Genomic DNA, 21,732 nt, shown 5'->3' on the forward strand with positions numbered 1-21,732 from the left:
AAGCCAGCAGGCAACCGGATTTGCCGACACCAGTCATTACCGAATTTGGCCCCACTGCCCCTTGGCAACTTGTCAGTACTGACTTCAGGAGTCTCCCTGATGGATCCTATATGCTCATCGTGATCAACAATCTCTTCCGATACCCAGAAATGGAGATCATTCCTATCACCTCAGCTTCAGTAGTCATTACAAAGGTAGAAAAAAGGATGGCCACCCATGGCCTTTTTGGTGAAATTTGCACAGATAAAGCCCCCCCATTCAACAGCCACAAGTGGGACAAATACCTCTGCTCTCAGAACACAACATATTGCTGCATCACACCCCGTTGGCCTCAAGCCAATGGGGAAGTTGAACATTTCATAAGAACTCTGACAAAAGTCATCTGCCTTGCATTTGCAGAATAACACCGTAGAAAGAGCCATCTATACCTTTCTCAGAGAGTATCGACTCATTCATCATGCCACCACTGGTTGCCCCAGCCAGTTATGTTTCAGAAGAACAGTGATTGGCTCCTTCCCACACCATCCTCTCTGGGCTTCCGAGCAAAGTCCTCCAAATATGTCAGACATAAAAAGAACACACAACAATGAATAAGCCTTGCAACAATGTTGAGCAAAACAGAGTACCATACAGATAGGCGACCAGGTATTCGTCAAAGATCGCCACCCAGGTGGGAAGTTTCAGCTACCTTTCGAATTTGATTCGCAGACAATTGCGCCCATCAAAGGTACTGTGGTGACCGCAGAAAGAGGGATGGAAGTTGTCATCATCAGTGTGTCTCAATCCAACAAGGTGCCCCACCTGCCATCTGTCACCCCGACATCAGAGGACCTGCTAGAGGATGAAGGTTGGAACAGTGCTCAAGATGGTGAAAACTCCCACAGTAACACTGCGCCAGGCACCCCGGAACCTGAAGGGAGGCCTCCACTCAACCCTGGGGTCCTACCACCTCACTCTATGCCCATGTCCGGAGAATCCAGTCCAGCAACAATGGATCCCTCAGGGACAGATAGGTCTGCAGCTGTGCCCTCGGCAAGGATTAAGCAAGTGCATTACTATCTCAAATTTAATTTTATTACAAGATCGGAGGCTCATATTATGCAGTCTTTTCTTGCTTTTAATTTAAACAGCAGCCAAGAAGAAAAACTACATTTCCCAAGAAAAGTAAACTACAAAGTGACATCACAATGAGAACAACCAATAGGATGTCGAGTACAGCTATTAATATATTGACTGCGAACAACAAGTCCTTTTTTCTTGCTGCTTGCAGTCAAGATAAGTACTCCAACTTTCATTCAAAAAAAGTTTCATACAATGTGCATTTATTTGTTTATATATTTTTTCCCGTTTATAAGCTTTATTATAGCTTTGCCCGCACTCGCGCGCTGTTTCTTCTTCTTACTTAATCCTCACGCATCCACCAGTGATTATCTTTAGCCATTGTAGACGCGTGTGACCGGCGCTTCACTTCCTCTCCTCGCATCTGGCAGCCTTTCTCTGAAATTCCTTCTGCGCCTGTTGTCAGCCGTGTTGCCGAGACGTGAAGCCTTTTTCCCTGACAGCAACCCCGCTGGGAAGAGTTTTCTCATCCTGTTTCCGCCTCCTGTGTTGCAGTAGGGTTTTCCGTTCTGTTTTGTCACGCCTACCGCTTCAAGGCCACTCCCTGCCTTCACAACCTAATTTTAACCCTTTATTTACCGGAATAAAGTTAACTCTCCAGTTTTTTCTCCGTTTTTGTTATACTTTTATTGTTCCTGTGAATTTTTTCTTTCTTCAGTATGTTTGAAGAAGAAGATTCTCAATTTTTTGAAGAAACCTTAAAGTCCTTTATTAAGGACTCTGTTCAACAGGCAGTTCCTGTCTCAATGTTGGACATATCCAAAAATTTTGAAGCCTCCTTTTCCAAAATTATTTCTGCTACTGACGTGCCTTCTGCGAAAGGCAAGAAACGTGCGGCCACCCTTCCTGGGCCTTCAAAAGGTGTTTCTGTCTCTTTTGGTCCTCCCACCCGATAGGCTTATAAATCGGGAACCCATTCCTCCCCTCTCCACAATACTTAATTAAGAGACACTGATGACGATGATGACTCTCTTAGTCATATAGATGATATGGACGGATCTTTAGATTCATATGTTTATGAGCCTTCGGAGAAAAGGCACATAATGTATCCTGTTGACAGTGGTGCCGTTCACCCTGTGTCTCAGGTCTTGGTAGACCATTCGGGTGAACCTATGTTCGACTCTTCCTTCATGATTCATCCAAACTCTAAGGAATGGTTTTCTGCTGACCATGTTGCAGACTATGGTGGTCATTACAACCCTGGCGGACGGTGTTAAAGCTGCGGTAATACCGCAAACAGGCCGGCGGACAAAAAAATGGAATTACGACCCTGGCGGAAACCGCCAACAAAGACAGCCACTTTAACACATCGCCCGCCAGGGCGGTACAGACAAACAGCGCGGCGGTCACCGCCAACAGACAGGCGGAAGACAATGTACCGCCCACACTATCACAACACACTAATCCGCCACCTTTTCCGGGGCGGATCCACCCTGGATAAAAACACGGCAGAAACAACTTTTGCAATGGGAAAACGCTCACCTCAACACATCCCACGAGGAACGAGGACTCCATGGACCCGGAACTACAAATCTTACCTGCCCTTGCATTCCTGCTCATCTACGACCAACAGCGACGTAGGCGCAGAACATACCGGTGAGTACTGCACCTACGACACGGGGGAGGGGGGAGGCAAAAGTTACTGGGACACCCACCAAACACCCCCACCCCCACCCTCGCATATTACAACATACACACCAATGCAGTCACAAAAATCACAGTAACAACCCACAACCCCCCCGGAAGAATGCAATGACAAAGCGAATAGCGCCCAAACTTTGTATTTAGCCAATATACAACTCGTTAAAAAATATACGGATATATATCACGAAATCAGTCAAAAATAAATATACAAAACAAGAAGTAGTGCAGATATGTACACAACAATGTCCGTGCACCAACAGTCCAAAAATGCATGGGCGACGCCCACAATAGATACCTGACCAAAATCCGAGAGAACACTGCCGGGGCATCAGATAGAAACACTACAGGCACCTCAGGGGGAAGGGAAGGAGGGGCACCTCAGCCACATGAATGCGAAGCCAGATCCACGACGGGGCTCCATGCCCATTGATGTATCCTGGGGAGTGCCAAGCCACAGTCTCTCAAGTCTCTACAGTGGGTGGGTTGCCCACTGTGCCATCCTGGGGAGTGCAAAGCGACAGTCTCTCAAGTCACTACAGTGGGTGGTTTGCCCACTGTGCCATCCTGGGGAGTGCAAAGCCACAGTCTCTCAAGTGTCTACAGTGGGTGGGTTGCCCACTGTGCCATCCTGGGGAGTGCAAAGCCACAGTCTCTCAAGTCTCTACAGTGGGTGGATTGCCCACTGCCATATCCTGGGGAGTGCAAAGCCACAGTCTCTCAGGTAGATGCAGGTCTCCACTGGTTCTGGAGGGGGACTGGTGCCCAGACTGGATGAGTCTCCCCGTGAAAGTACCTGTCCTGTCACTGTCCCAGCTGCACATGGGAGAACGATGCCTGATGTGCCGGACTATTCATACCCACACGGTCTTTGCCCTGTTCAGCGGTCTTCACCATGGCGGTCTTGGCCTTGTTCAGCGGTGCTTTGCCATGGCTGCCTAGGGACTGTTCAGCGGTGCTTTGCCATGGCTGCCTATGGACTGTTCAGCGGTGCTTTGCCATGGCGGTCTTTGCCCTGTTCAGCGGTCTTCACCATGGCGGTCTTGGCCTTGTTCAGCGGTGCTTTGCCATGGCTGCCTATGGACTGTTCAGCGGTGCTTTGCCATGGCGGTCTTTGCCCTGTTCAGCGGTCTTCACCATGGCGGTCTTGGCCTTGTTCAGCGGTGCTTTGCCATGGCTGCCTATGGACTGTTCAGCAGTGCTTTGCCAAGGCTGCCTATGGACTGTTCAGCGGTAGCCTAAGATGGCGGTTCAGATACTGACATTGGTGTGTGGCATGACGTTCCATCATTGCCCAGCGGGGCTGTGAGATTCTGGACCCTCCTGGGCTGTGACTCCGGCGGTTGCTGTGGTCTCCTGACCAGTAACGATACTTGAGCCCTCCTGGGCTATGACTCTGGCGGTGGTCTCCTGACCAGTAACGATACTTGAGCCCTCCTGGGCTCTGACTCTGGCGGTGGTCTCCTGACCTGTAACGATACTTGAGCCCTCCTGGGCTCTGACTCTGGCGGTGGTCTCCTGACCAGTAACGATACTTGAGCCCTCCTGGGCTCTGACTCTGGCAGTGGTCTCCTGACCAGTAACGAGGGTGCTGGCAGTTGTGTCTGGACCGCCAGAAATGATGGTGTACTTCTCCGCCGTGACACTCACAACAGGTTGGGGAGACTTCCTCGGGAACATCCCCACCTTCTTTTGAGTTACAGATGACTCACCAATCGCCTTGGATCCCATTTCACTGTTTGTACCACCAGGAGTCTTGACACAGTCCCGTCGTCCAATCTCCAATTTCGGAGCCTTCACAGGGGGTGGGCTGACAGTGCCTTGGCTCTGGGTCCTACTGCCTGCCCTGGTGGACGGGGCACTCCAAAAACCTGGAACACGCACCACTGGTACTGGAGGCATTTTGGCTGAGGCGCTACGACGGGACTGATGAATTGGAGGGGGGGGCAAAAAGGTCAATTTGACATAGGGACAGTTTCTGACGTACACTGGGATGGGTAGTTGGAGGGGCTCTGGGAGTGGAGGAAGAGGAGGTGGTTTTAGGAGGTGTCACTTTAGGTGTTTTGGGTGCAGGTGCAGGTACTGGAGGCTGTCGTGAGGTGGATGGATGTTGGGTGAGTGATTGCTGGCGTTTGTGTACTTTGGGAGGGGGCGTCACAGACACAGGGGACGTGTATATGGCAGTGGAGGTGGTGAGTGCAAGTGAGCGGCTTGTGGTGCTGGGTGTCCTGGTGCGAGTCCTAGTGCCTGTAGATGTGGTGCATGCAGGTGTGTGTGTAGACGAGACTGGGAGGGAGGCGGGAGAAGAGGAGGAGGGGGACACAGTGGAGACAGTGGATGTTGCTGTGTCTGTATGGGTCTGATGCTTGTGTGAGTGCTTGTGGTGAGTGTGGTGCCTATGTTTGCTTGAGCTACTTTTGGGTGTTGACTTGTGTGCATGCTGGTCTGTAGGTGTGCTTGGGATGGGCTGGGGTACAGGGGATTGGGTCTGGGTGGAGGAAGTTGGAGGGGGGAGGCTGGACACAGGGACAATGGCTGCCATCAGTGCTGAGGCCAGAGATTGCAGGGTTCGCTGAAGGACAGCCTGACCAGAATGAATGCCTTCCAGGAATGCATTACCGTGTTTCAACTCTCGTTCTACACCCTGGATGGCATTCACAATGGTAGACTGCCCAACAGTGAGTGACCTGAGGAGGTCAATGGCCTCCTCACTGAGGGCAGCAGGGGTGACAGGGCCTGAGGTGCCTGGGGCGAAGGTGATGCCCACCCTCCTGGGTGAGCGGGCACGGGGCGAACGCTGAGGGGCTGCTGGGAGGGCGGTGCTGGTAGGGGAGGTGGCGGCTGTACCTGTAGAAGTGGGGCGCACAGATGGTGCCGCCACCACAGGGATCTCCCATCGGGGACAAGTCCGTATCGCTGTTTGGTGATCCTGTGGCCGACGTGAAGCTCCCCTCGCCCTCCGTCCCACTGGTGAAATCAGAGTCTTTGGGTTGGCCCTCCATGGCCATGTGGGATGCAGCTCCCTCGTGCTCCGGTGCCACTGTACCTCTGCCTGATGATGCTGATGTACAGAAGGACAGGGAGAGCAGAAAAAGGGAGGAGACAGAAGAAAGAGAGTTTTAGTGCATGGCATACCGCTACTGTTGGCGGACAAGACAAACGCAGCAGCCCCCTGCATTACGCCGTGCTCCTGCCCTCTGCACATGCAATTCCTGGGAAATGGCCTACATGGCAATGGTAGACATCTGCCCACATGGATGGCAAAGGGGCAACTATACATCAATTTGCCTTTTTTTTGAGCTGGGGTAGAGTGCCACATGGCCTACATAACGGAGGGGCCTTGCCTACCTAACTCGCCCTGGCCTAGGGACACCCACAGCCCACCACCCCCACCCAGACAGCTCCACAGCACGCAAAGTCCATTGCATGAGGTTGAACTCACCCCCTTGTGTCTGCTGTGATGTCCTTAAGCGCCCATCCAACTCCGGGTAGGCCACCGCCAGGACCCGGAACATCAGGGGGGTCATGGTGCGACGGGCACCCCTCCCACGTTGGGAGGCCATCCCCAGCTGAGCCTCCGCCGTCTTCTTGCTGCAGCGGCGAATGTCCTCCCATCTCTTACGGCAGTGGGTGCCCCGTCTCTGGTGGGCCCCCAGGGTCCGGACCTCCTTGGCGATGGCATGCCAAATGTCCCTCTTCTGGTGGGCGCTGACCTACATGACATGCACAAGGAAAGAGGAACAGTCATTACCTACTGCACCGTCGTTGTAATTGGCCCCCTCCCAACTCTATCCCTGTGGCCCATACATCCCCATGCATGACTGTTCTATGTACTCTGCCCCCTTCCCTCATCCACCCAGCCCTCTCCACCCAGGCCTAGCCCATACAACGTGCTCCCTGTGTACTAACCTGTTGGTCTGGAGGACCGTAGAGTAGCGTGTACTGGGGGAGGACCCCATCCACAAGTTTCTCCAACTCCTGTGCAGTGAAGGCAGGGGCCCTTTCCCCAGACGCAACAGCCATCGTCGCTTCCAGACCGAGGTCACAGCAGCACTAGCAGTGTAGGTCCTCTCCTGTCGAAGGTCAGGTATCTAGTGATTGAACAGATAGAAAATGGTGGTGACGTCCGTGGCGGTGACGTCCGCGGCGGTGCGCATCATCACCGCCAGCGCACCTGTTCATTGGCTCCTGGGACCCATAGTGTCCAATGTTAACCAATGCAGCATTGCGCCGCGCTCTACGACCGCCTACCGCGACGGTGTGCAACGCCAGCGCAGTTACCCCACAATTCCATTGTCCCATTTTAGAGGTCAGGCAGCCGCCAATTCAGGGTCCCACATGGCTTAATTTACTACTGCATCACACATACCGAGGCCTACACTCAAAACCTTTCCCGAATGGGTTAATTGTCTGGTGTAGTCTTGTGTATGACTGTGGGTACATACCTGGAGGAATGCTGACAGTTTTTTCGCTGTTGTCCTTCTCAGGCACCGTCAGTTGGGACAAATTGGAAGATGGTGAAATCCGCCGGTGTACCGACCGCTGGTGGACCTGTTGACAATGGAAGAGCGACATGTCATCGTGACCTACCGGTTTGACCGTGCCACAATCCGGGAACTATGTACCCAGTTGGAGTCTGACCTGATGTCACAAATCCGCCATCCGACTGGAATACCCCCTGACGTGCAGGTGCTGTCAGTGCTCCATTTCTTAGCAAGTGGGTCTTTTCAGACAACAGTGGCCATGGCATCAGGGATGTCCCAGCCTATGTTTTCCAAAGTCTTGTCCAGAGTGTTGGCTGCCCTGCTGAAACACGTAAGGAGATACATCATATTCCCTGAGGTGGCGGATTTGCCTACAGTGAAAGGTAACTTCTATGCCCTTGGACATATCCCCAACGTCATAGGTGCCATTGATGGGACCCATGTAGCTCTGGTCCACCCCGCAGGAATGAACAGGTGTACAGGAACCGGAAGAGTTATCATTCGATGAATGTCCAGATGGTCTGTTTGGCAGACCAGTACATCTTGCAGGTAAATGCAATGTTCCCTGGCTCAGTGCATGACGCCTACATCCTGCGGAATAGCAGCATCCCTGATATGATGGGTGAACTCCAGAGGCACCGTGTATGGGGTATGAGAACATGATTATTGCATGTGTGTGTTTCATGGTGTGCTATGGATGGGTGTGCGTGAACCCCAGTGCAGGCATTCCTGTGTGGGGGCTTGTGTGGTGATGGTTGGGGGGTGTTGTGGGTCTGTGCAGTGGGCATGCTTTAGTGATGGGTGTCCATGCTTAGTTGTGTCATGCAGGTCTTGGGGTTGGGATGGGTGGTTGGTGTTATGGGTAGATTAGTGAGGAGTTAGGATGATAGGGGAGGGTGTGAGGGTTGGGGTGTGTGATAGCATGCAGGTAGGGTGGGGGATATGATAGTGAAGATTAGACTTACCAGTGTCCGTTCCTCCGACGACTCCTCCGAGGCCCTCAGGATGCAAGATGGACAAGACTTGCTCCTCCCATGTTGTTAGTTGTGGGGGAGGAGGTGGGGGTCTGCCGCCAGTCCGCTGTACCGCGATGTGGTGCCTGGATACCGTTGAACGCACCTTCCCCCGTAGGTCGTTCCACCTCTTCCTGATGTCCTCCCTATTTCTTGGGTGCTGTCCCACAGCGTTGACCCTGTCGACTATTCTTTGCCATAGCTCCATCTTCCTGGCTATGGATGTGTACTGTACCTGTGCGCCAAATAGCTGTGGCTCTACCCTGATGATTTCCTCCACCATGACCCTGAGCTCCTCCTCGGAGAAGCGGGGGTGTCTTTGGCGTGACATGGGGTGGTGTGTGTGATGTGTGGGGTGGTGTATGTGTTGATGAGTGTGGTGGGTGTAGTGGTATGTGGTGTTTTGTGCGTGGATGTTGTGTGGGTGATGGTGTAGTGTGCCTCTGTGTGATGGTGTTATCTATTCTGTGCTGTCTCTCTCTGGCCTTCGTCTCTAATTTGTGGTCGAAGGGGTTTGTGGGTGATGTGAGTGTTTGGAGAGGTGTGTGTATTTTGAGCGCGGCGGTGTGTACCGCCAATGGAATACCGCGGTTGAAAGACCGCCGCATGGATTCGTGCGTCGTAATAGCATGGGCGTGTTTCTGTTGGCGTGGAGGTGGAGGATTTGTTTCCGCATATTTATCGCTGACCTTTGGTGTGGCGGACTTGTGTGGGTGTCTGAATTTTGGCGGATTCCGTGATGTGTGTCATAATAGCTGTGGCGGTCTCCCGTGGCGGCGGCGGTGTATTGGCGGTCTTCGGCACGGCGGTAAGCGCCTTTTACCGCCAATGTTGTAATAACCCCCTATGTCTTGTTCTACTTACGCCACTCTCTTGACAAGGTTACCGGGAATAAGTTGAAATCTGATTGTCCCCGTCCCTCTTTATCCGACAGTGTCACTGCTACCCCTGTTATTGACCCCAACATGCTCATGTTTTTCACAAAATTCGGAAAAGACCCTAAGAAAGGTGTGGATAGAGCCTGGTCCTGTTGCCAGGATAAACTTTTGGATTTGGTGGGTCCTCTCACTAGGATTTTCGATTTGGCTGAAGAAGCCAAAATGGACCATTTTCCAATAGACCCTGCAGTTCTTTCCAATTGGGCGCAACGCGCTATTTGTATGCTTGGGAATGCAAAAACCCAATTATCTATTGAAAGGAGGAAGAGTCTCCTTTTAAAGATGGATCCCAAGCTGGCGTCTTTGGCCTCCAAAGAAGAGGGTCCTTCGGCTAAAGGTTTGTTATTTGGAGATTCCTTCATAAAGGAGCTGTGCAAGTACGTCTCCACCTTTGCCACCCTGAACAAAGCTCACCTTTCTATTAAAAAGATTTTTTTGTCACGGGTCTTCGTCAGGGCTGGCAAAGGCAGGAGTCACTTTGCCGGCCGCTCCCTCAGAGGTCAATATCCTGACCGAGACTCCTACAACCAGCAAAACCAGCTTGATACCTATTCAGGATACAAGCCACGTTTCTATCCCCATCGCTCCAGAGGGATTTGCAACAGAGGTTATTCCAACAATGGAGAGCAATTGTCCGGTAAGTGTTTTCAATTCTGGCCTTCTTGCAGTAGGAGGCAGACTGGCTTTATTTCTAGATTCATGGTTGTTTCTTACATCAGATCCCTGGGTAATTCAATCCATTCAAGGTTACCTCTTAGAATTTTATCAACCGCCAAGTCAGTCCCTTTTTCCTCTTCCCCTTGTTTTTTCTCAAGAGCAAAACCAACTTCTCAACAACGAGGTCCAGTCCCTCCTCTCCAAACAAGCTATAGAACCAGTTCTGTTTGACTCCTCTGCTTTTCTCAGTACCACTTTCTTGGTCCAAAAGAAAAACCAGAAGTTTCGACTAGTAATGAACCTAAAGAAGTTTAACAATTTTGTAATCTATCGACATTTCAAGATGGAGACTATCCTCCATCTCAGAGATATTTTACTACAAAACGATTGGTTGGACCTTCAAGATGCTTACCTCACAGTACCAATTCATCCCTTACACAGGAAATTCCTTCAATTCCAATGGCAAAACTCTTTTTACCAATTCAAGGTTCTTTCTTTCTGGCTCTCTTTGGCCTGTTGGTGTTTCACCAAGATTCTCAAGCCTGTAGCAGCCTTCCTCCGATCTCACGGTGTCCGTCTGATTCTTTATTTAGACGACTTTCTCCTAATGGCACAAGACAAGGACCTTCTCCTTGTTCAGTGACATTTTTGTCAGGATCTTCTACTCAAGTTAGGGTTCCTCATCAACTTTCAGAAATCAGCCCTCGTTACAACTCAAAAACTGGAATTTCTCGGTTTTCTCATAGACACTACTCTTTCAATTCTTCAACTTCCCCAGCACAAGGTCTCCTTACTCAAGAAAGAAATTTGTCAATTCTTATCTCTTCCTCACATCTTTCTCAGAACTCTAGCTCGTCTGGTGGGGTTTCTAGCTTCCACTATTCAAGCTATTGTCCCAGGTCCTCTGCATTATCGTGCCCTCCAACGTTTGAAGATACACCATCTTCACAAAGGCCTTGCCTATTCCGATCCACTGGTTCTAGAATCCGAGTCCAAAGAAGAACTTCTGTGGTGGGTAACACACCTAGATGCCTAGAATGGGAGAACTATCTTTTCTGCCGCCCCAGATCTTGTATTAGAATCCGATGCAAGTTGGACTGGTTGGGGCGCAAGATGTGGTCAGTTCTCGACTGGAGGCGCATGGTCTCTGAAGGAGTCCTTCTTGCACATAAACAGTTTAGAGATACTTGCAGGTTCCTTTGCATCGGCTCCTTTACAAAAGACAAGGTAAATTGCACCATTCTTCTCAGGATGGACAACTTAACCGCCGTCAGATACATCAACCATCTAGGAGGCACCAGGTCCAAGATTTCATCTACCCTAGCAAAGCATCTCTGGGAATATTGCCTTCCTCGACAAATATCTGTCAGAGCAGTTTACCTGCCAGGCAATCTGAATACAGTTGCAGACTGGTACTCCAGACATCTTCACGATTCCAGCGACTGGCAGTTGCACCCTTCAGTGTTCAATCATCTTATTTTCATCTTTGTTGACATGTCCATAGATCTTTTTGCTTCTCGTCTCAATTCCCACCTACCTTCCTTTTTCAGTTGGAGGCCGGATCTGCAGGCACTTGCCACGGATGCTATCCTTCAGATTTGGCTGTCATCTCTTCTTTATGCTTTTCATCCTTTCCTTCTGATTCCTCGAGTTCTTGCATAAGCGTGCAGACAGTAATCCACTCTAGTTCTCATAACCCCATTTTGGCAGGCTTAGCCTTGGTATCCAACTCTATTGGAATTAACAGCCGACCGTCCGGTCTGGCTTCCTCATTTCCCCAACTAGCTGTTGGATCCCCAGGGTTGACAACATCACATGGTCCTCGACAACTCCTTGTTCCTCATTGCTTGGAAGATTTTGGGTCGTCCTGGAGAACTCCAGGAATTTCGGAGGATGCTCTCAAACCCATCCAACAGTCTAGAGCCCCAGGTACCTCCAGGGCTTATAAATCCACTTGGGCCATTTGGTGCAGCTGGTGTATGGACAGGAATTCAGATCCCTTTTCAGCTGATGTAGTGTTGGTTGTGAACTTCCTTGCTTCCTTTGCCTCCCAGGGTAAGGCCTACCGCATTATCAACACTTTCAGATCAGCCATTTCAGCTGAACATCATAGAGTCAATGGCAGACTGATTGGTGAACATCCTCTCATCTGTCAACTTTTAAAGGGAGTAAGATGTGTTTTTCCTCCATCTCCTAAATATAATATAATGTGGGATGTTAATCTACTGTTGAAATTTTTTACTGCTTGGCCGGATAATGATCTCCTTTCTCTTAAGCAACTTTCGGCATAGTTGACTATGCTTTTATGTCGGATATCCCTAAAACGTGTTTAGGATATTAAAGATTTAGATGTTACCTCCTTCTTCTTCTCTCCTTTTGGTGTTTCTTTTCAGGTTCGAAGACGTACTAAAACTAACCTGGCATCTGTTCATTATCCATTTTTTCCCTCTCAACCCAAATTGTGTGTTGGAAATTGTTTAAAGATCTATGTGACTCGTACTGCAGATTTGAGATCATCCTCAGCCTCCCAATTACTTATTTCTTTCCAAAAAACCCATAAACCTGTTTCTTCACCTACCTTAGCATGTTGGGTCTAATGGATCATGTCTTTAGCTGGGATCAATGTAGATTATTTTGGAGCCCATTCTGCCAGAGGGGCCATGGCCTCTCGAGCTTTCTGGGCCGGGGTCTCTTTACAGGATATTCTCAAGTCTGCAGATTGGTCTAATGAAAACACATTTAAAACTTTTTACTTTAAGCCAATTTCTCATGTTTCAGACTCTGTTATTGCTATGCTTTGAACATGCATAATATGAGCTTCCGGTCTTGTAATAAAATTGAGATTTTCCTAGCCTTGGTGTCCGAAAGGCTAGATTTTATTAAAGACACAGAGGCGAGTATTATCCAGCCACTCGATTAACCCTTCCCTGTTCCTTTATTTCAGTTCCAACTCCCTCTTCCGGCATTGGCTCCTCCTAATCAACATGGTGTTCTTCCATCAAGACTGGATTCTTTCTTCAACGTTTCTCCTTTCTGGGCTCATGTCTACGCTTGCCAGCTTCAGGACTACTTTACTGACATTTTCACTGTGATTACTATATTCTATGCAGTTTTGTTTGTTACTTATTCTCCTCTTTAGTTCTTGTGTCAAGAAAAGAGGACTTGTTCGCAGTCAATATATTAATAGCTGTACCCGATGTCCAATTGGCTGTTCTAATTGTGATGTCACATTGTAGTTTACTTTTCTTGGGAAATGTAGTTTTTCTTTTTGGCTTCTGTTTAAATTAAAAGCAAGAAAAGACTGCATAATACTCGCCTCTGTGTCTTTAATAAAATCTAGTCTTTTGGACACCAAGGCTAGGAAAATCTCAATTCTAGCCGAGCCAGGCGTTATGCGTTATGCTGACTTCCTGACTGACTGAATGAATGAGGGCTACGCAAAGAAGGTGCTAGTCGTGTGTGCTAGTCATATAGCGCCCTTCAAGGACAAGAGTCACCTAGCGATCATGGTTTGTTCACCCAAACTGTCTTTATGTTGGTGGTTGTTGTTTATCTTACGTTCCTTGTTCAACCTCAAGGTAAAGGACGAATGTAGTGTTGTCCCTCAGGGGACGACACCCAGGGATAGGGAGGTAAAGTGTCTTCCCTCAGTTGAGCGGTAGTAGGTATGTCTGTGGTATGGGTCAGATGAAGCACAAATGCACAGCTTGGAAAACGGGCGGGGTCCTTTTAGTGCATACCAACACACTTACCGTGCCCGCCTCATTATTGACCGAACACTTAAGAACTCTTTCAAAAACTAGGAAATACTTTGTAAGGCAGCTGTGTCCACAAACGTTTACACGCGTAGCCGCAAGCACAGCGAGTAACAGTGGAACAGTGACTCTCCAGTGCCAGTCAGTCAGCACCTCCTCCTCGTGGCAGTCAGGTTCCACAGTTTGATGTTGGCTGCTGCTAGTGACGGGTTGTTGGCAGAATTAAAGGCCGGTCTTCTCTAAAGCCTCTCTCCCATGACTTCGAAGCGCATCGTCCTCCAACTGGGCTCCCTCAGGCGTTCTCAAAGAGCGGCCGAACTACAAGTCCCGTGGCTTGGCTGAGCCGCAGGCACTCCCTCCCGCCCAGCCATCCCGTGCCGCCCCGGCACTGACGCGCCCGTCCCCCGCCCTCCTCCTTGACGGGCACTGAGTGCGGCAGGCAGGGGAAGCACAGAGCGCAGCTCATCCTCGCGGATTACACGGCAGCGGAAGCTGAGCATCCAGGCAAGGCAGTCGGTTGCAACGGGGTGGCCTGGCAGTGCCCAATAGGCCCTGTGCACGGCTGCAGCAGGCAAGCGCCCCGCTTGCCCTCTGCTGGCGGTGCCCGCATCACCCTCCGTCCGGGCTGCTTGTTGCATGTGCGGGCTGAACGTGGTGTCAAGGAGCTGTCGCTATAACCTCACTCCTATCCACGCAATCTGGAGCCTGAATAACCTGGGTCCCCGTGTGCGGGCAGGATGCTGCCCGTCTGCTGCCCAGGCACCATCTCTTCGCCGCCGCTTTCTGTTCGCCTTGTCGCCGCTCAGAGCCGCCGCCCCTTAGTCCCTGGGTTGCGGAGAGTTTCCTAGGATCTCCGGCGCGTCGGCATGTGTGGGTCACCCTGGGAGCCCGACGCAGGGGCCGCCGCCCCTGCCTGACGGGGGCCCCCACCTCTCCTGAGGAAAGTCTTGAATGAGGAAGCCGTGGCCCCGAATGACAGCCTTGCAGAGGGTTGCAGAGACCAAGACCAGTTGCACGTGTTGTTATTAAACCTTTTTTTTTTAAATAAATAATCCGTTGACGACTGTTTGTCCCTCCTCTTCAAATTTGACAAACTACTGCACCTCTCGTCACCTTTTAGGACCTCTTGAAGAAGCTGTTTACACTCCTGCTGCTGCCAGCTCGCGCTTGGCATTCTACTTCCCGGTGAAGAGCGACAATACTATTTTTGGAGTTTATTTTCTAGGCGGATTTCTGTGTTTTTAAATCCTCCTCGAGGCTTTCTTAGCACCCTGCGCGAGTGGCGTTGCCCGGAGTTTTGGGAATAGATAGTCAAGCTCCCTGGCACATAGGGTTCTACCCTGGCGGCTGTGTGTCGTTTTTTGGCAGGAAACTCGTTGCCGTCTAGTTCTTCATGGAGCTGCCTTGGGGATCCCTGGCCTGGCCTTGGATGACCTGCTGTGCTACGCCCTCTGTGTCCCGCTGCTGACCCTGCCCTGGCATCGCTGAACCCTCATGCCCAGGATCATTGGAGAGGGAGGTGGTGGGCCCATGAGAGACTGCGAGTACAGCCAGATCAGCACGCGGACCTCCTCACCCATGGAATCCCCCCAGGCCAGGAGGCCGCCGGCACCCCGCAGGAAGTGGCAGATCTTTCCAGGGAGGAACCGCTTCTACTGCAACGGGAGGATCATGATGGCCCGTCAGACCGGTGTCTTCTACCTCACACTGCTCCTTGTCTTGCTCACCAGTGGGCTCTTCTTTGCCTTTGAGTAAGTCGTGTGGTCCCTCGTTTGGTTTGTTAAGGTCTCATGACCAATTGCTTGCTTGCTACTTCATGTGGTCACTACCCAACTGTCTCATCAATTACAACCACTAAGCATGGTGAATGATTTGCTGTGCCCTGAAGTGTCCTCGTTGCAGTAGAATTTACCACACAAAAAATAAAGCATGAAATAACGAATGTACCCTACAAATCACCCAAGAAAATAGACAACAACCACTTCCCTGACCTTCTGATACAGAAACATAGAATGCATAGAAACCCTTCTAGCTAAATGTGTGTGAGTGGAGCGCTGCCATGGTTGTGTTCAAACCAGACCTGAGTAAACTTGAATTACACTTTCTCCTGTTGGGAAAATGCAGCTATTATGTGTGACCTGAATAAGATTTGTCCATCCACTGAAACATCTTAGGTTCCTATGGGTCACGTGTTTGCTTTGTCCTGAACATAGCAATAGAAAACGTTGATTTCCAAATGTGGGCAGTAGTGGGTGTGCTTTAACCCTACACATAGTCCAGGTGAGTCTCACATTGAGCACTACTTGCATGACCTATGCTCCAATTTGGGTGCCCCCTTAGAAGGAAGTGTATAAGGGTGAGTGGGACAAAACATCAGTCTACCCTTATGCAAGGGTTTGGAAGCGCAGAATGCACAACTGATTTTCAAATTGTTAGCACTGGTAGCCACATATCTGTGTGTGCTCGAGTCTGAGATGACATTTATTAAATGGCAGAAGATGAGTTGGGTGAGGTGTAGATTTTCTGGGAGAATTTTCTCTCATCTCTTCAACTTTCCATGCTTTTTTCTGGTTTAGCTTGCCAGTTTTGTCATCACCTTTAGGCATTCGTTGCATTCGTTTTTTTGTTGTTTTTTAGATTGTGCTTTGAGCTTTAACATACAATACTATTACTTCTGTATCTAATCTTGGGTGTTTGTTATTTCTTCATTATATCAAGTCAACACATTTGCTCCCAAAACAGCTATACTGATTCTTTTTTGATTGCTGAAATTGACACATGATCCTTATTGGGGTGACTACATTTGAACAAACGTTTTGAAATGTAGTTGCTCTAGTATGATGATGGATGGCCAGAAGCAAGGTTGTGGATAACCTAATGCAGTAATTGAAACAGGAAGAAAGCTGTGTTGCTGATATTGTTTACATTGTGTAGAAGCGTCTAAGTTCTTCATTGCGATTCCACCCAGTGACTAATGAGTAGCTCACACCAAACACAGTCCTTTGTAGAGTAACTTAGATTTTGATTGCTTTTTCCCAATCGTCTCTGCCCACATAACTGCATATTTCCCATGTGTGTGTGAAATGTACTTTAAAATTGACTAGGTCAGCTTACCTTATTCACGGTAATGTGTTTTTATGAAGTATTAGAATACTGGAATTTGGAGGGTCCAATTGAAGACAATGGAGTAGGTTTGGGCTTCCGATGGATACTAAAAGCCAGAAGCTCCAACATTCTAATGTTTGCCTTTCACAGCTGTAGCTCAGGCTTTTAACGCTGTAACAGACCTTAATAAGGTTATATTAGAGCATCGGAATGTTGATACTTCCATTGAAGTCAAAGGAGTGGTTCCGAGCTTATAATGACTGGTATAAGCCTTCTGCTCCAACATTCCAATGTTTGTCTTTCTGTTTTTCCCTTTTTTATTCAGCTCAATCTACCCTTAGTGGGTTAAATGTTCTAATAGCCTCATAGCCATCCTGCCTCTGTTTATACATGTTGTTAAAGGCCCTCACCTTCGTTATACGCCCTCACCTTCGTTATAGGCCCTCGCCACAACTCAGGTTCAGGGGCTTTAGCAACTGGAATAGCCCTCAACAGCTACTTGAGTTAGGCAGTGTAGTGATCGGCCAGAAACTTGCACTTTGAGTCAGGAGCCATGCAAGAGCTCTTTCTTTGGGTAGTTGTCAGGCCTGTCCTTTTACTTGCTTTATTTGAGTTGTAAGCAGGCTTACAATTTATATGATTCTATGGGTTGGAAAACCCAATAGAAAAGTTAATCTAAAATACAGGGAGTGCAGAATTATTAGGCAAATGAGTATTTTGACCACATCATCCTCTTTATGCATGTTGTCTTACTCCAAGCTGTATAGGCTCGAAAGCCTACTACCAATTAAGCATATTAGGTGATGTGCATCTCTGTAATGAGAAGGTGTGTGGTCTAATGACATCAATACCCTATATCAGGTGTGCATAATTATTAGGCAACTTCCTTTCCTTTGGCAAAATGGGTCAAAAGAAGGACTTGACAGGCTCAGAAAAGTCAAAAATAGTGAGATATCTTGCAGAGGGATGCAGCACTCTTAAAATTGCAAAGCTTCTGAAGCGTGATCATCGAACAATCAAGCGTTTCATTCAAAATAGTCAACAGGGTCGCAAGAAGCGTGTGGAAAAACCAAGGCGCAAAATAACTGCCCATGAACTGAGAAAAGTCAAGCGTGCAGCTGCCACGATGCCACTTGCCACCAGTTTGGCCATATTTCAGAGCTGCAACATCACTGGAGTGCCCAAAAGCACAAGGTGTGCAATACTCAGAGACATGGCCAAGGTAAGAAAGGCTGAAAGACGACCACCACTGAACAAGACACACAAGCTGAAACGTCAAGACTGGGCCAAGAAATATCTCAAGACTGATTTTACTAAGGTTTTATGGACTGATGAAATGAGAGTGAGTCTTGATGGGCCAGATGGATGGGCCCGTGGCTGGATTGGTAAAGGGCAGAGAGCTCCAGTCCGACTCAGACGCCAGCAAGGTGGAGGTGGAGTACTGGTTTGGGCTGGTATCATCAAAGATGAGCTTGTGGGGCCTTTTCGGGTTGAGGATGGAGTCAAGCTCAACTCCCAGTCCTACTGCCAGTTCCTGGAAGACACCTTCTTCAAGCAGTGGTACAGGAAGAAGTCTGCATCCTTCAAGAAAAACATGATTTTCATGCAGGACAATGCTCCATCACACGCGTCCAAGTACTCCACAGCGTGGCTGGCAAGAAAGGGTATAAAAGAAGGAAATCTAATGACATGGCCTCCTTGTTCACCTGATCTGAACCCCATTGAGAACCTGTGGTCCATCATCAAATGTGAGATTTACAAGGAGGGAAAACAGTACACCTCTCTGAACAGTGTCTGGGAGGCTGTGGTTGCTGCTGCACGCAATGTTGATGGTGAACAGATCAAAACACTGACAGAATCCATGGATGGCAGGCTTTTGAGTGTCCTTGCAAAGAAAGGTGGCTATATTGGTCACTGATTTGTTTTTGTTTTGTTTTTGAATGTCAGAAATGTATATTTGTGAATGTTGAGATGTTATATTGGTTTCACTGGTAATGATAAATAATTGAAATGGGTATATATATTTTTTTGTTAAGTTGCCTAATAATTATGCACAGTGATAGTCACCTGCACACACAGATATCCCCATAACATAGCTAAAACTAAAAACAAACTAAAAACTACTTCCAAAAATATTCAGTTTTGATATTAATTAGTTTTTTGGGTTCATTGAGAACATGGTTGTTGTTCAATAATAAAATTAATCCTCAAAAATACAACTTGCCTAATAATTCTGCACTCCCTGTAGACAGAAGATGCGATTGCAAGCTGCTGATAAGGGTATGTGAAATTCCGTAAAATTTTCCATGAAATTTCGCAAAATTTCAATTGACATTTTCTTCGCAAAATGTTGTTTGAGTGTATCTCGCCAACCTTTTTTATGTGACAGCAAGCCTCATCTTAAAACGTCTTGCAGGATATCAACAGAAGTCTAGTTCTAGAACAAAGCGTCTAGGCAAAGCATTTTCTCCGTAAACCAGTCTCCTGTACGCAAAAGTTACATGTAATTCGTAATGTGAAAATTTTATGTAATTTTGAAAATGTGTGTAATATAACTTTACAAAATAACAAAAAAAAATGACTCGTAAATGAAAATTTCCCCCAGGCCTACCGCTGAAGCTCGTCCTGAAGATGTATGTGGCAAATAGTATGGCAACTCGCAGCCGATGATATTGGCATTAGCACGAGGAATTTGTGACCGAGGCCTTTGAAAAGCAAAGACACGTGTCCCCAAATGATTGCCTCTGCCGGGTCACATTAGTGTGTTCTAAGTGTTCTTCTGTGGCTTGCTGTCTGCGTGTTAAGTCGGCTGCCTTGTCTGATTCTGCCCCGCGGTCTCACTAGACAAGCAGCCATTGGAATGTGTCTGTGCGGAGAGGAAGCTGTGTCAAACTCTGCCTGCCATTGGGCAGTTTATTGCTGATGGGTAGGTAGCCATCCCCAGAGGCAAAAAGCAGTGTAGATGGAAAACCTTTACAAACGGGCAAGTAAATGTGAATATTAGCAAAGAAAACACAGCAGGAAACGGCAAAAGGGACGTGTCTTAAATCTAGTTTTTAGCAAGGCATACATTTTAACTGCTTTCCAACGCAAACATGCACAATCCTTCTGAATGTTCCTTTATGTCAGTTGTTTTTCTTTTTCATGTTTTTTTAATAAGGGTAATTTCACACACACAGCATGACATCCACGAATCTTTAGGTGCAAAATCAATTTTCCTCCAAGTTGTTTGTTTCTTGAAGGTATATTTTTGTATCATAATGTATTCTGTCCTTTTGATACCATGGCAACGCCCGGTATCTGTTGGCTGACATTAAAATGCAGTTGTATTGCATTGTTTGAGCGAGGGAACGAGTTTTACTGTCTGTGTGAAGCATCTACAGTGGTTAAGCGCAATATTTTTGGCTCACGTGGTTACCTGAACAGTGTCTGCGTTGCTCTTTGTTGCAACGTTGCTCATTGAAGGTGTTTACGGCAGGGGAAAGAAGGGATAGCAATAGGTTTGCAGCTGCATTTGCATCAATGGTTTAATCGGTGTTGCTTTAATGTAGTTGCCGAAGGTCAAGAACAGGCCAGACTGCTGTTGCCACGGAGGCACTGTAAGGAGGTAGCAGTCTAATGGATGGAAAGAGTGATGGGTAAGGTCGCGCATCCACGAAGTATCTGAACAAAATAGCTCGATTGGCTACTCTACAGAGGAAACGAGAAATCATAGTTTCTTTTCTGGGGTAATTGTAATCATGGGTTAGTTTCTGTCCCCCTCCTCCCCTCCCCCCCAGAAATAACCCCGCCCCCATATATAGGTTAATAATATGTTATAGCAGCGGCTCTTGACCTTTCGACTTCTTTCAACTCCCACTGAATCACTACTGGAAGCCAGCGACTCCGGTCTAAGATATGATTCTCAAATCAATACACAAAAATACAGACACAAGCACATATTAAACAAATATACACATTAAGAATTGTTTTATTTTGTTCAAAAACAATAAAATATAAAAAAAATCAACATTTTAATTTTACTTGGAAGGTTTGAGGTTTTCAAACTTTCGTTTCTAAAGCAGAAGTGACATACTAGATATTGCATATCACTTTGTCTTTTCTGCTCCAAAAACATGCATTCTTTTGGTCGGTGCATAACAGTGCTTCATTTGAGGCCACCAATCTACTATACTAGATAACTGAGAATCATGTTAAATGCAATAACGTTATTTTTAGTTTACAATTTCAAATTCTTTCACATTTACAGATCGTTTACATTTTAAAAAAAAATAATTTTGTTTTTTTATGTACTATATTTGTACGTATTTACGTACATGTATTTCTATAGCGCAAACCTTACCAAAAGGAAGTGGAGCACTACAAAGATAAAGACCATCATAAAGTCAGGGAGTAAGTGGAGAGGAATCTGGGTTGTAGATGTTTAATCAATTGTGATGTAGTTTTTTTTTAAAGAGTTGAGCCATCATTCAATTCTTTCCTAAATTGGAGTAGCATTGGTGCCGTCCTCATGGATACAGGAATGTTGTTAAGATCCTAAGGTGCACAGATGCAAAAAGGTCTTCAGTTTTTGTTTTTTTTTCTTTTACTTTTTTGCACTTTTAAATCTGTAGTCTGCTGTTGTCCTGGCTGAGAGTGTGCTGTGATCTACCAGAGATGGTGAGCTTACAAGATAAGCAGGGGTGCTGGTTGCGATAGCTTTGTAAATGATGCAGTTGGTTTTGAAGATGGTGCGGGCCGGCAAGGGGAGCCAATGGAGTTCCATCAGGCCATGAGTGATGTGATCATATTTCTACATGCCATGCAAGAGACGTGCTTCAACGTGTATGATGCCCCTAAGGATAGCTAGTGTGGGGCCTGGTAGACCATGGAGTAAGACATTACCACAATCCAGACACAAGAGTATGAGGGATGGGCAGCTTTTCTGAAGTCACTTTTGTAAAGAAACATTTTGCTTTTCTTTAGAAAAGAGAGCTGGTACCAGGCCATCTTTGTTTTTAGAGGAAGAACAAGGAACATA

General features: G+C 47.7%; 1 protein-coding gene across 2 annotated transcripts in view; it reads left to right on the forward strand.

The window, feature by feature from the left end:
• The first annotated feature begins 13,692 nt into the window (after positions 1 to 13,692).
• The window catches only part of ZDHHC14 (zinc finger DHHC-type palmitoyltransferase 14), a 435,812-nt gene continuing 427,772 nt past the window's right edge, over positions 13,693 to 21,732 (forward strand). Inside the window, exon 1 of one of the 2 annotated variants that reach the window (XM_069235302.1) lies at positions 13,693 to 15,358. In XM_069235302.1, the coding sequence (XP_069091403.1) occupies positions 15,102 to 15,358 (257 nt within the window). In that variant the 5' untranslated portion in view covers positions 13,693 to 15,101. The remainder of the gene's footprint in view (positions 15,359 to 21,732) is intronic. The other variant, XM_069235303.1, reaches the window with a different exon arrangement.

This window comes from Pleurodeles waltl, chromosome 5 (assembly GCF_031143425.1).
Source record: "Pleurodeles waltl isolate 20211129_DDA chromosome 5, aPleWal1.hap1.20221129, whole genome shotgun sequence".
Lineage (NCBI taxonomy): Eukaryota > Metazoa > Chordata > Amphibia > Caudata > Salamandridae > Pleurodeles > Pleurodeles waltl.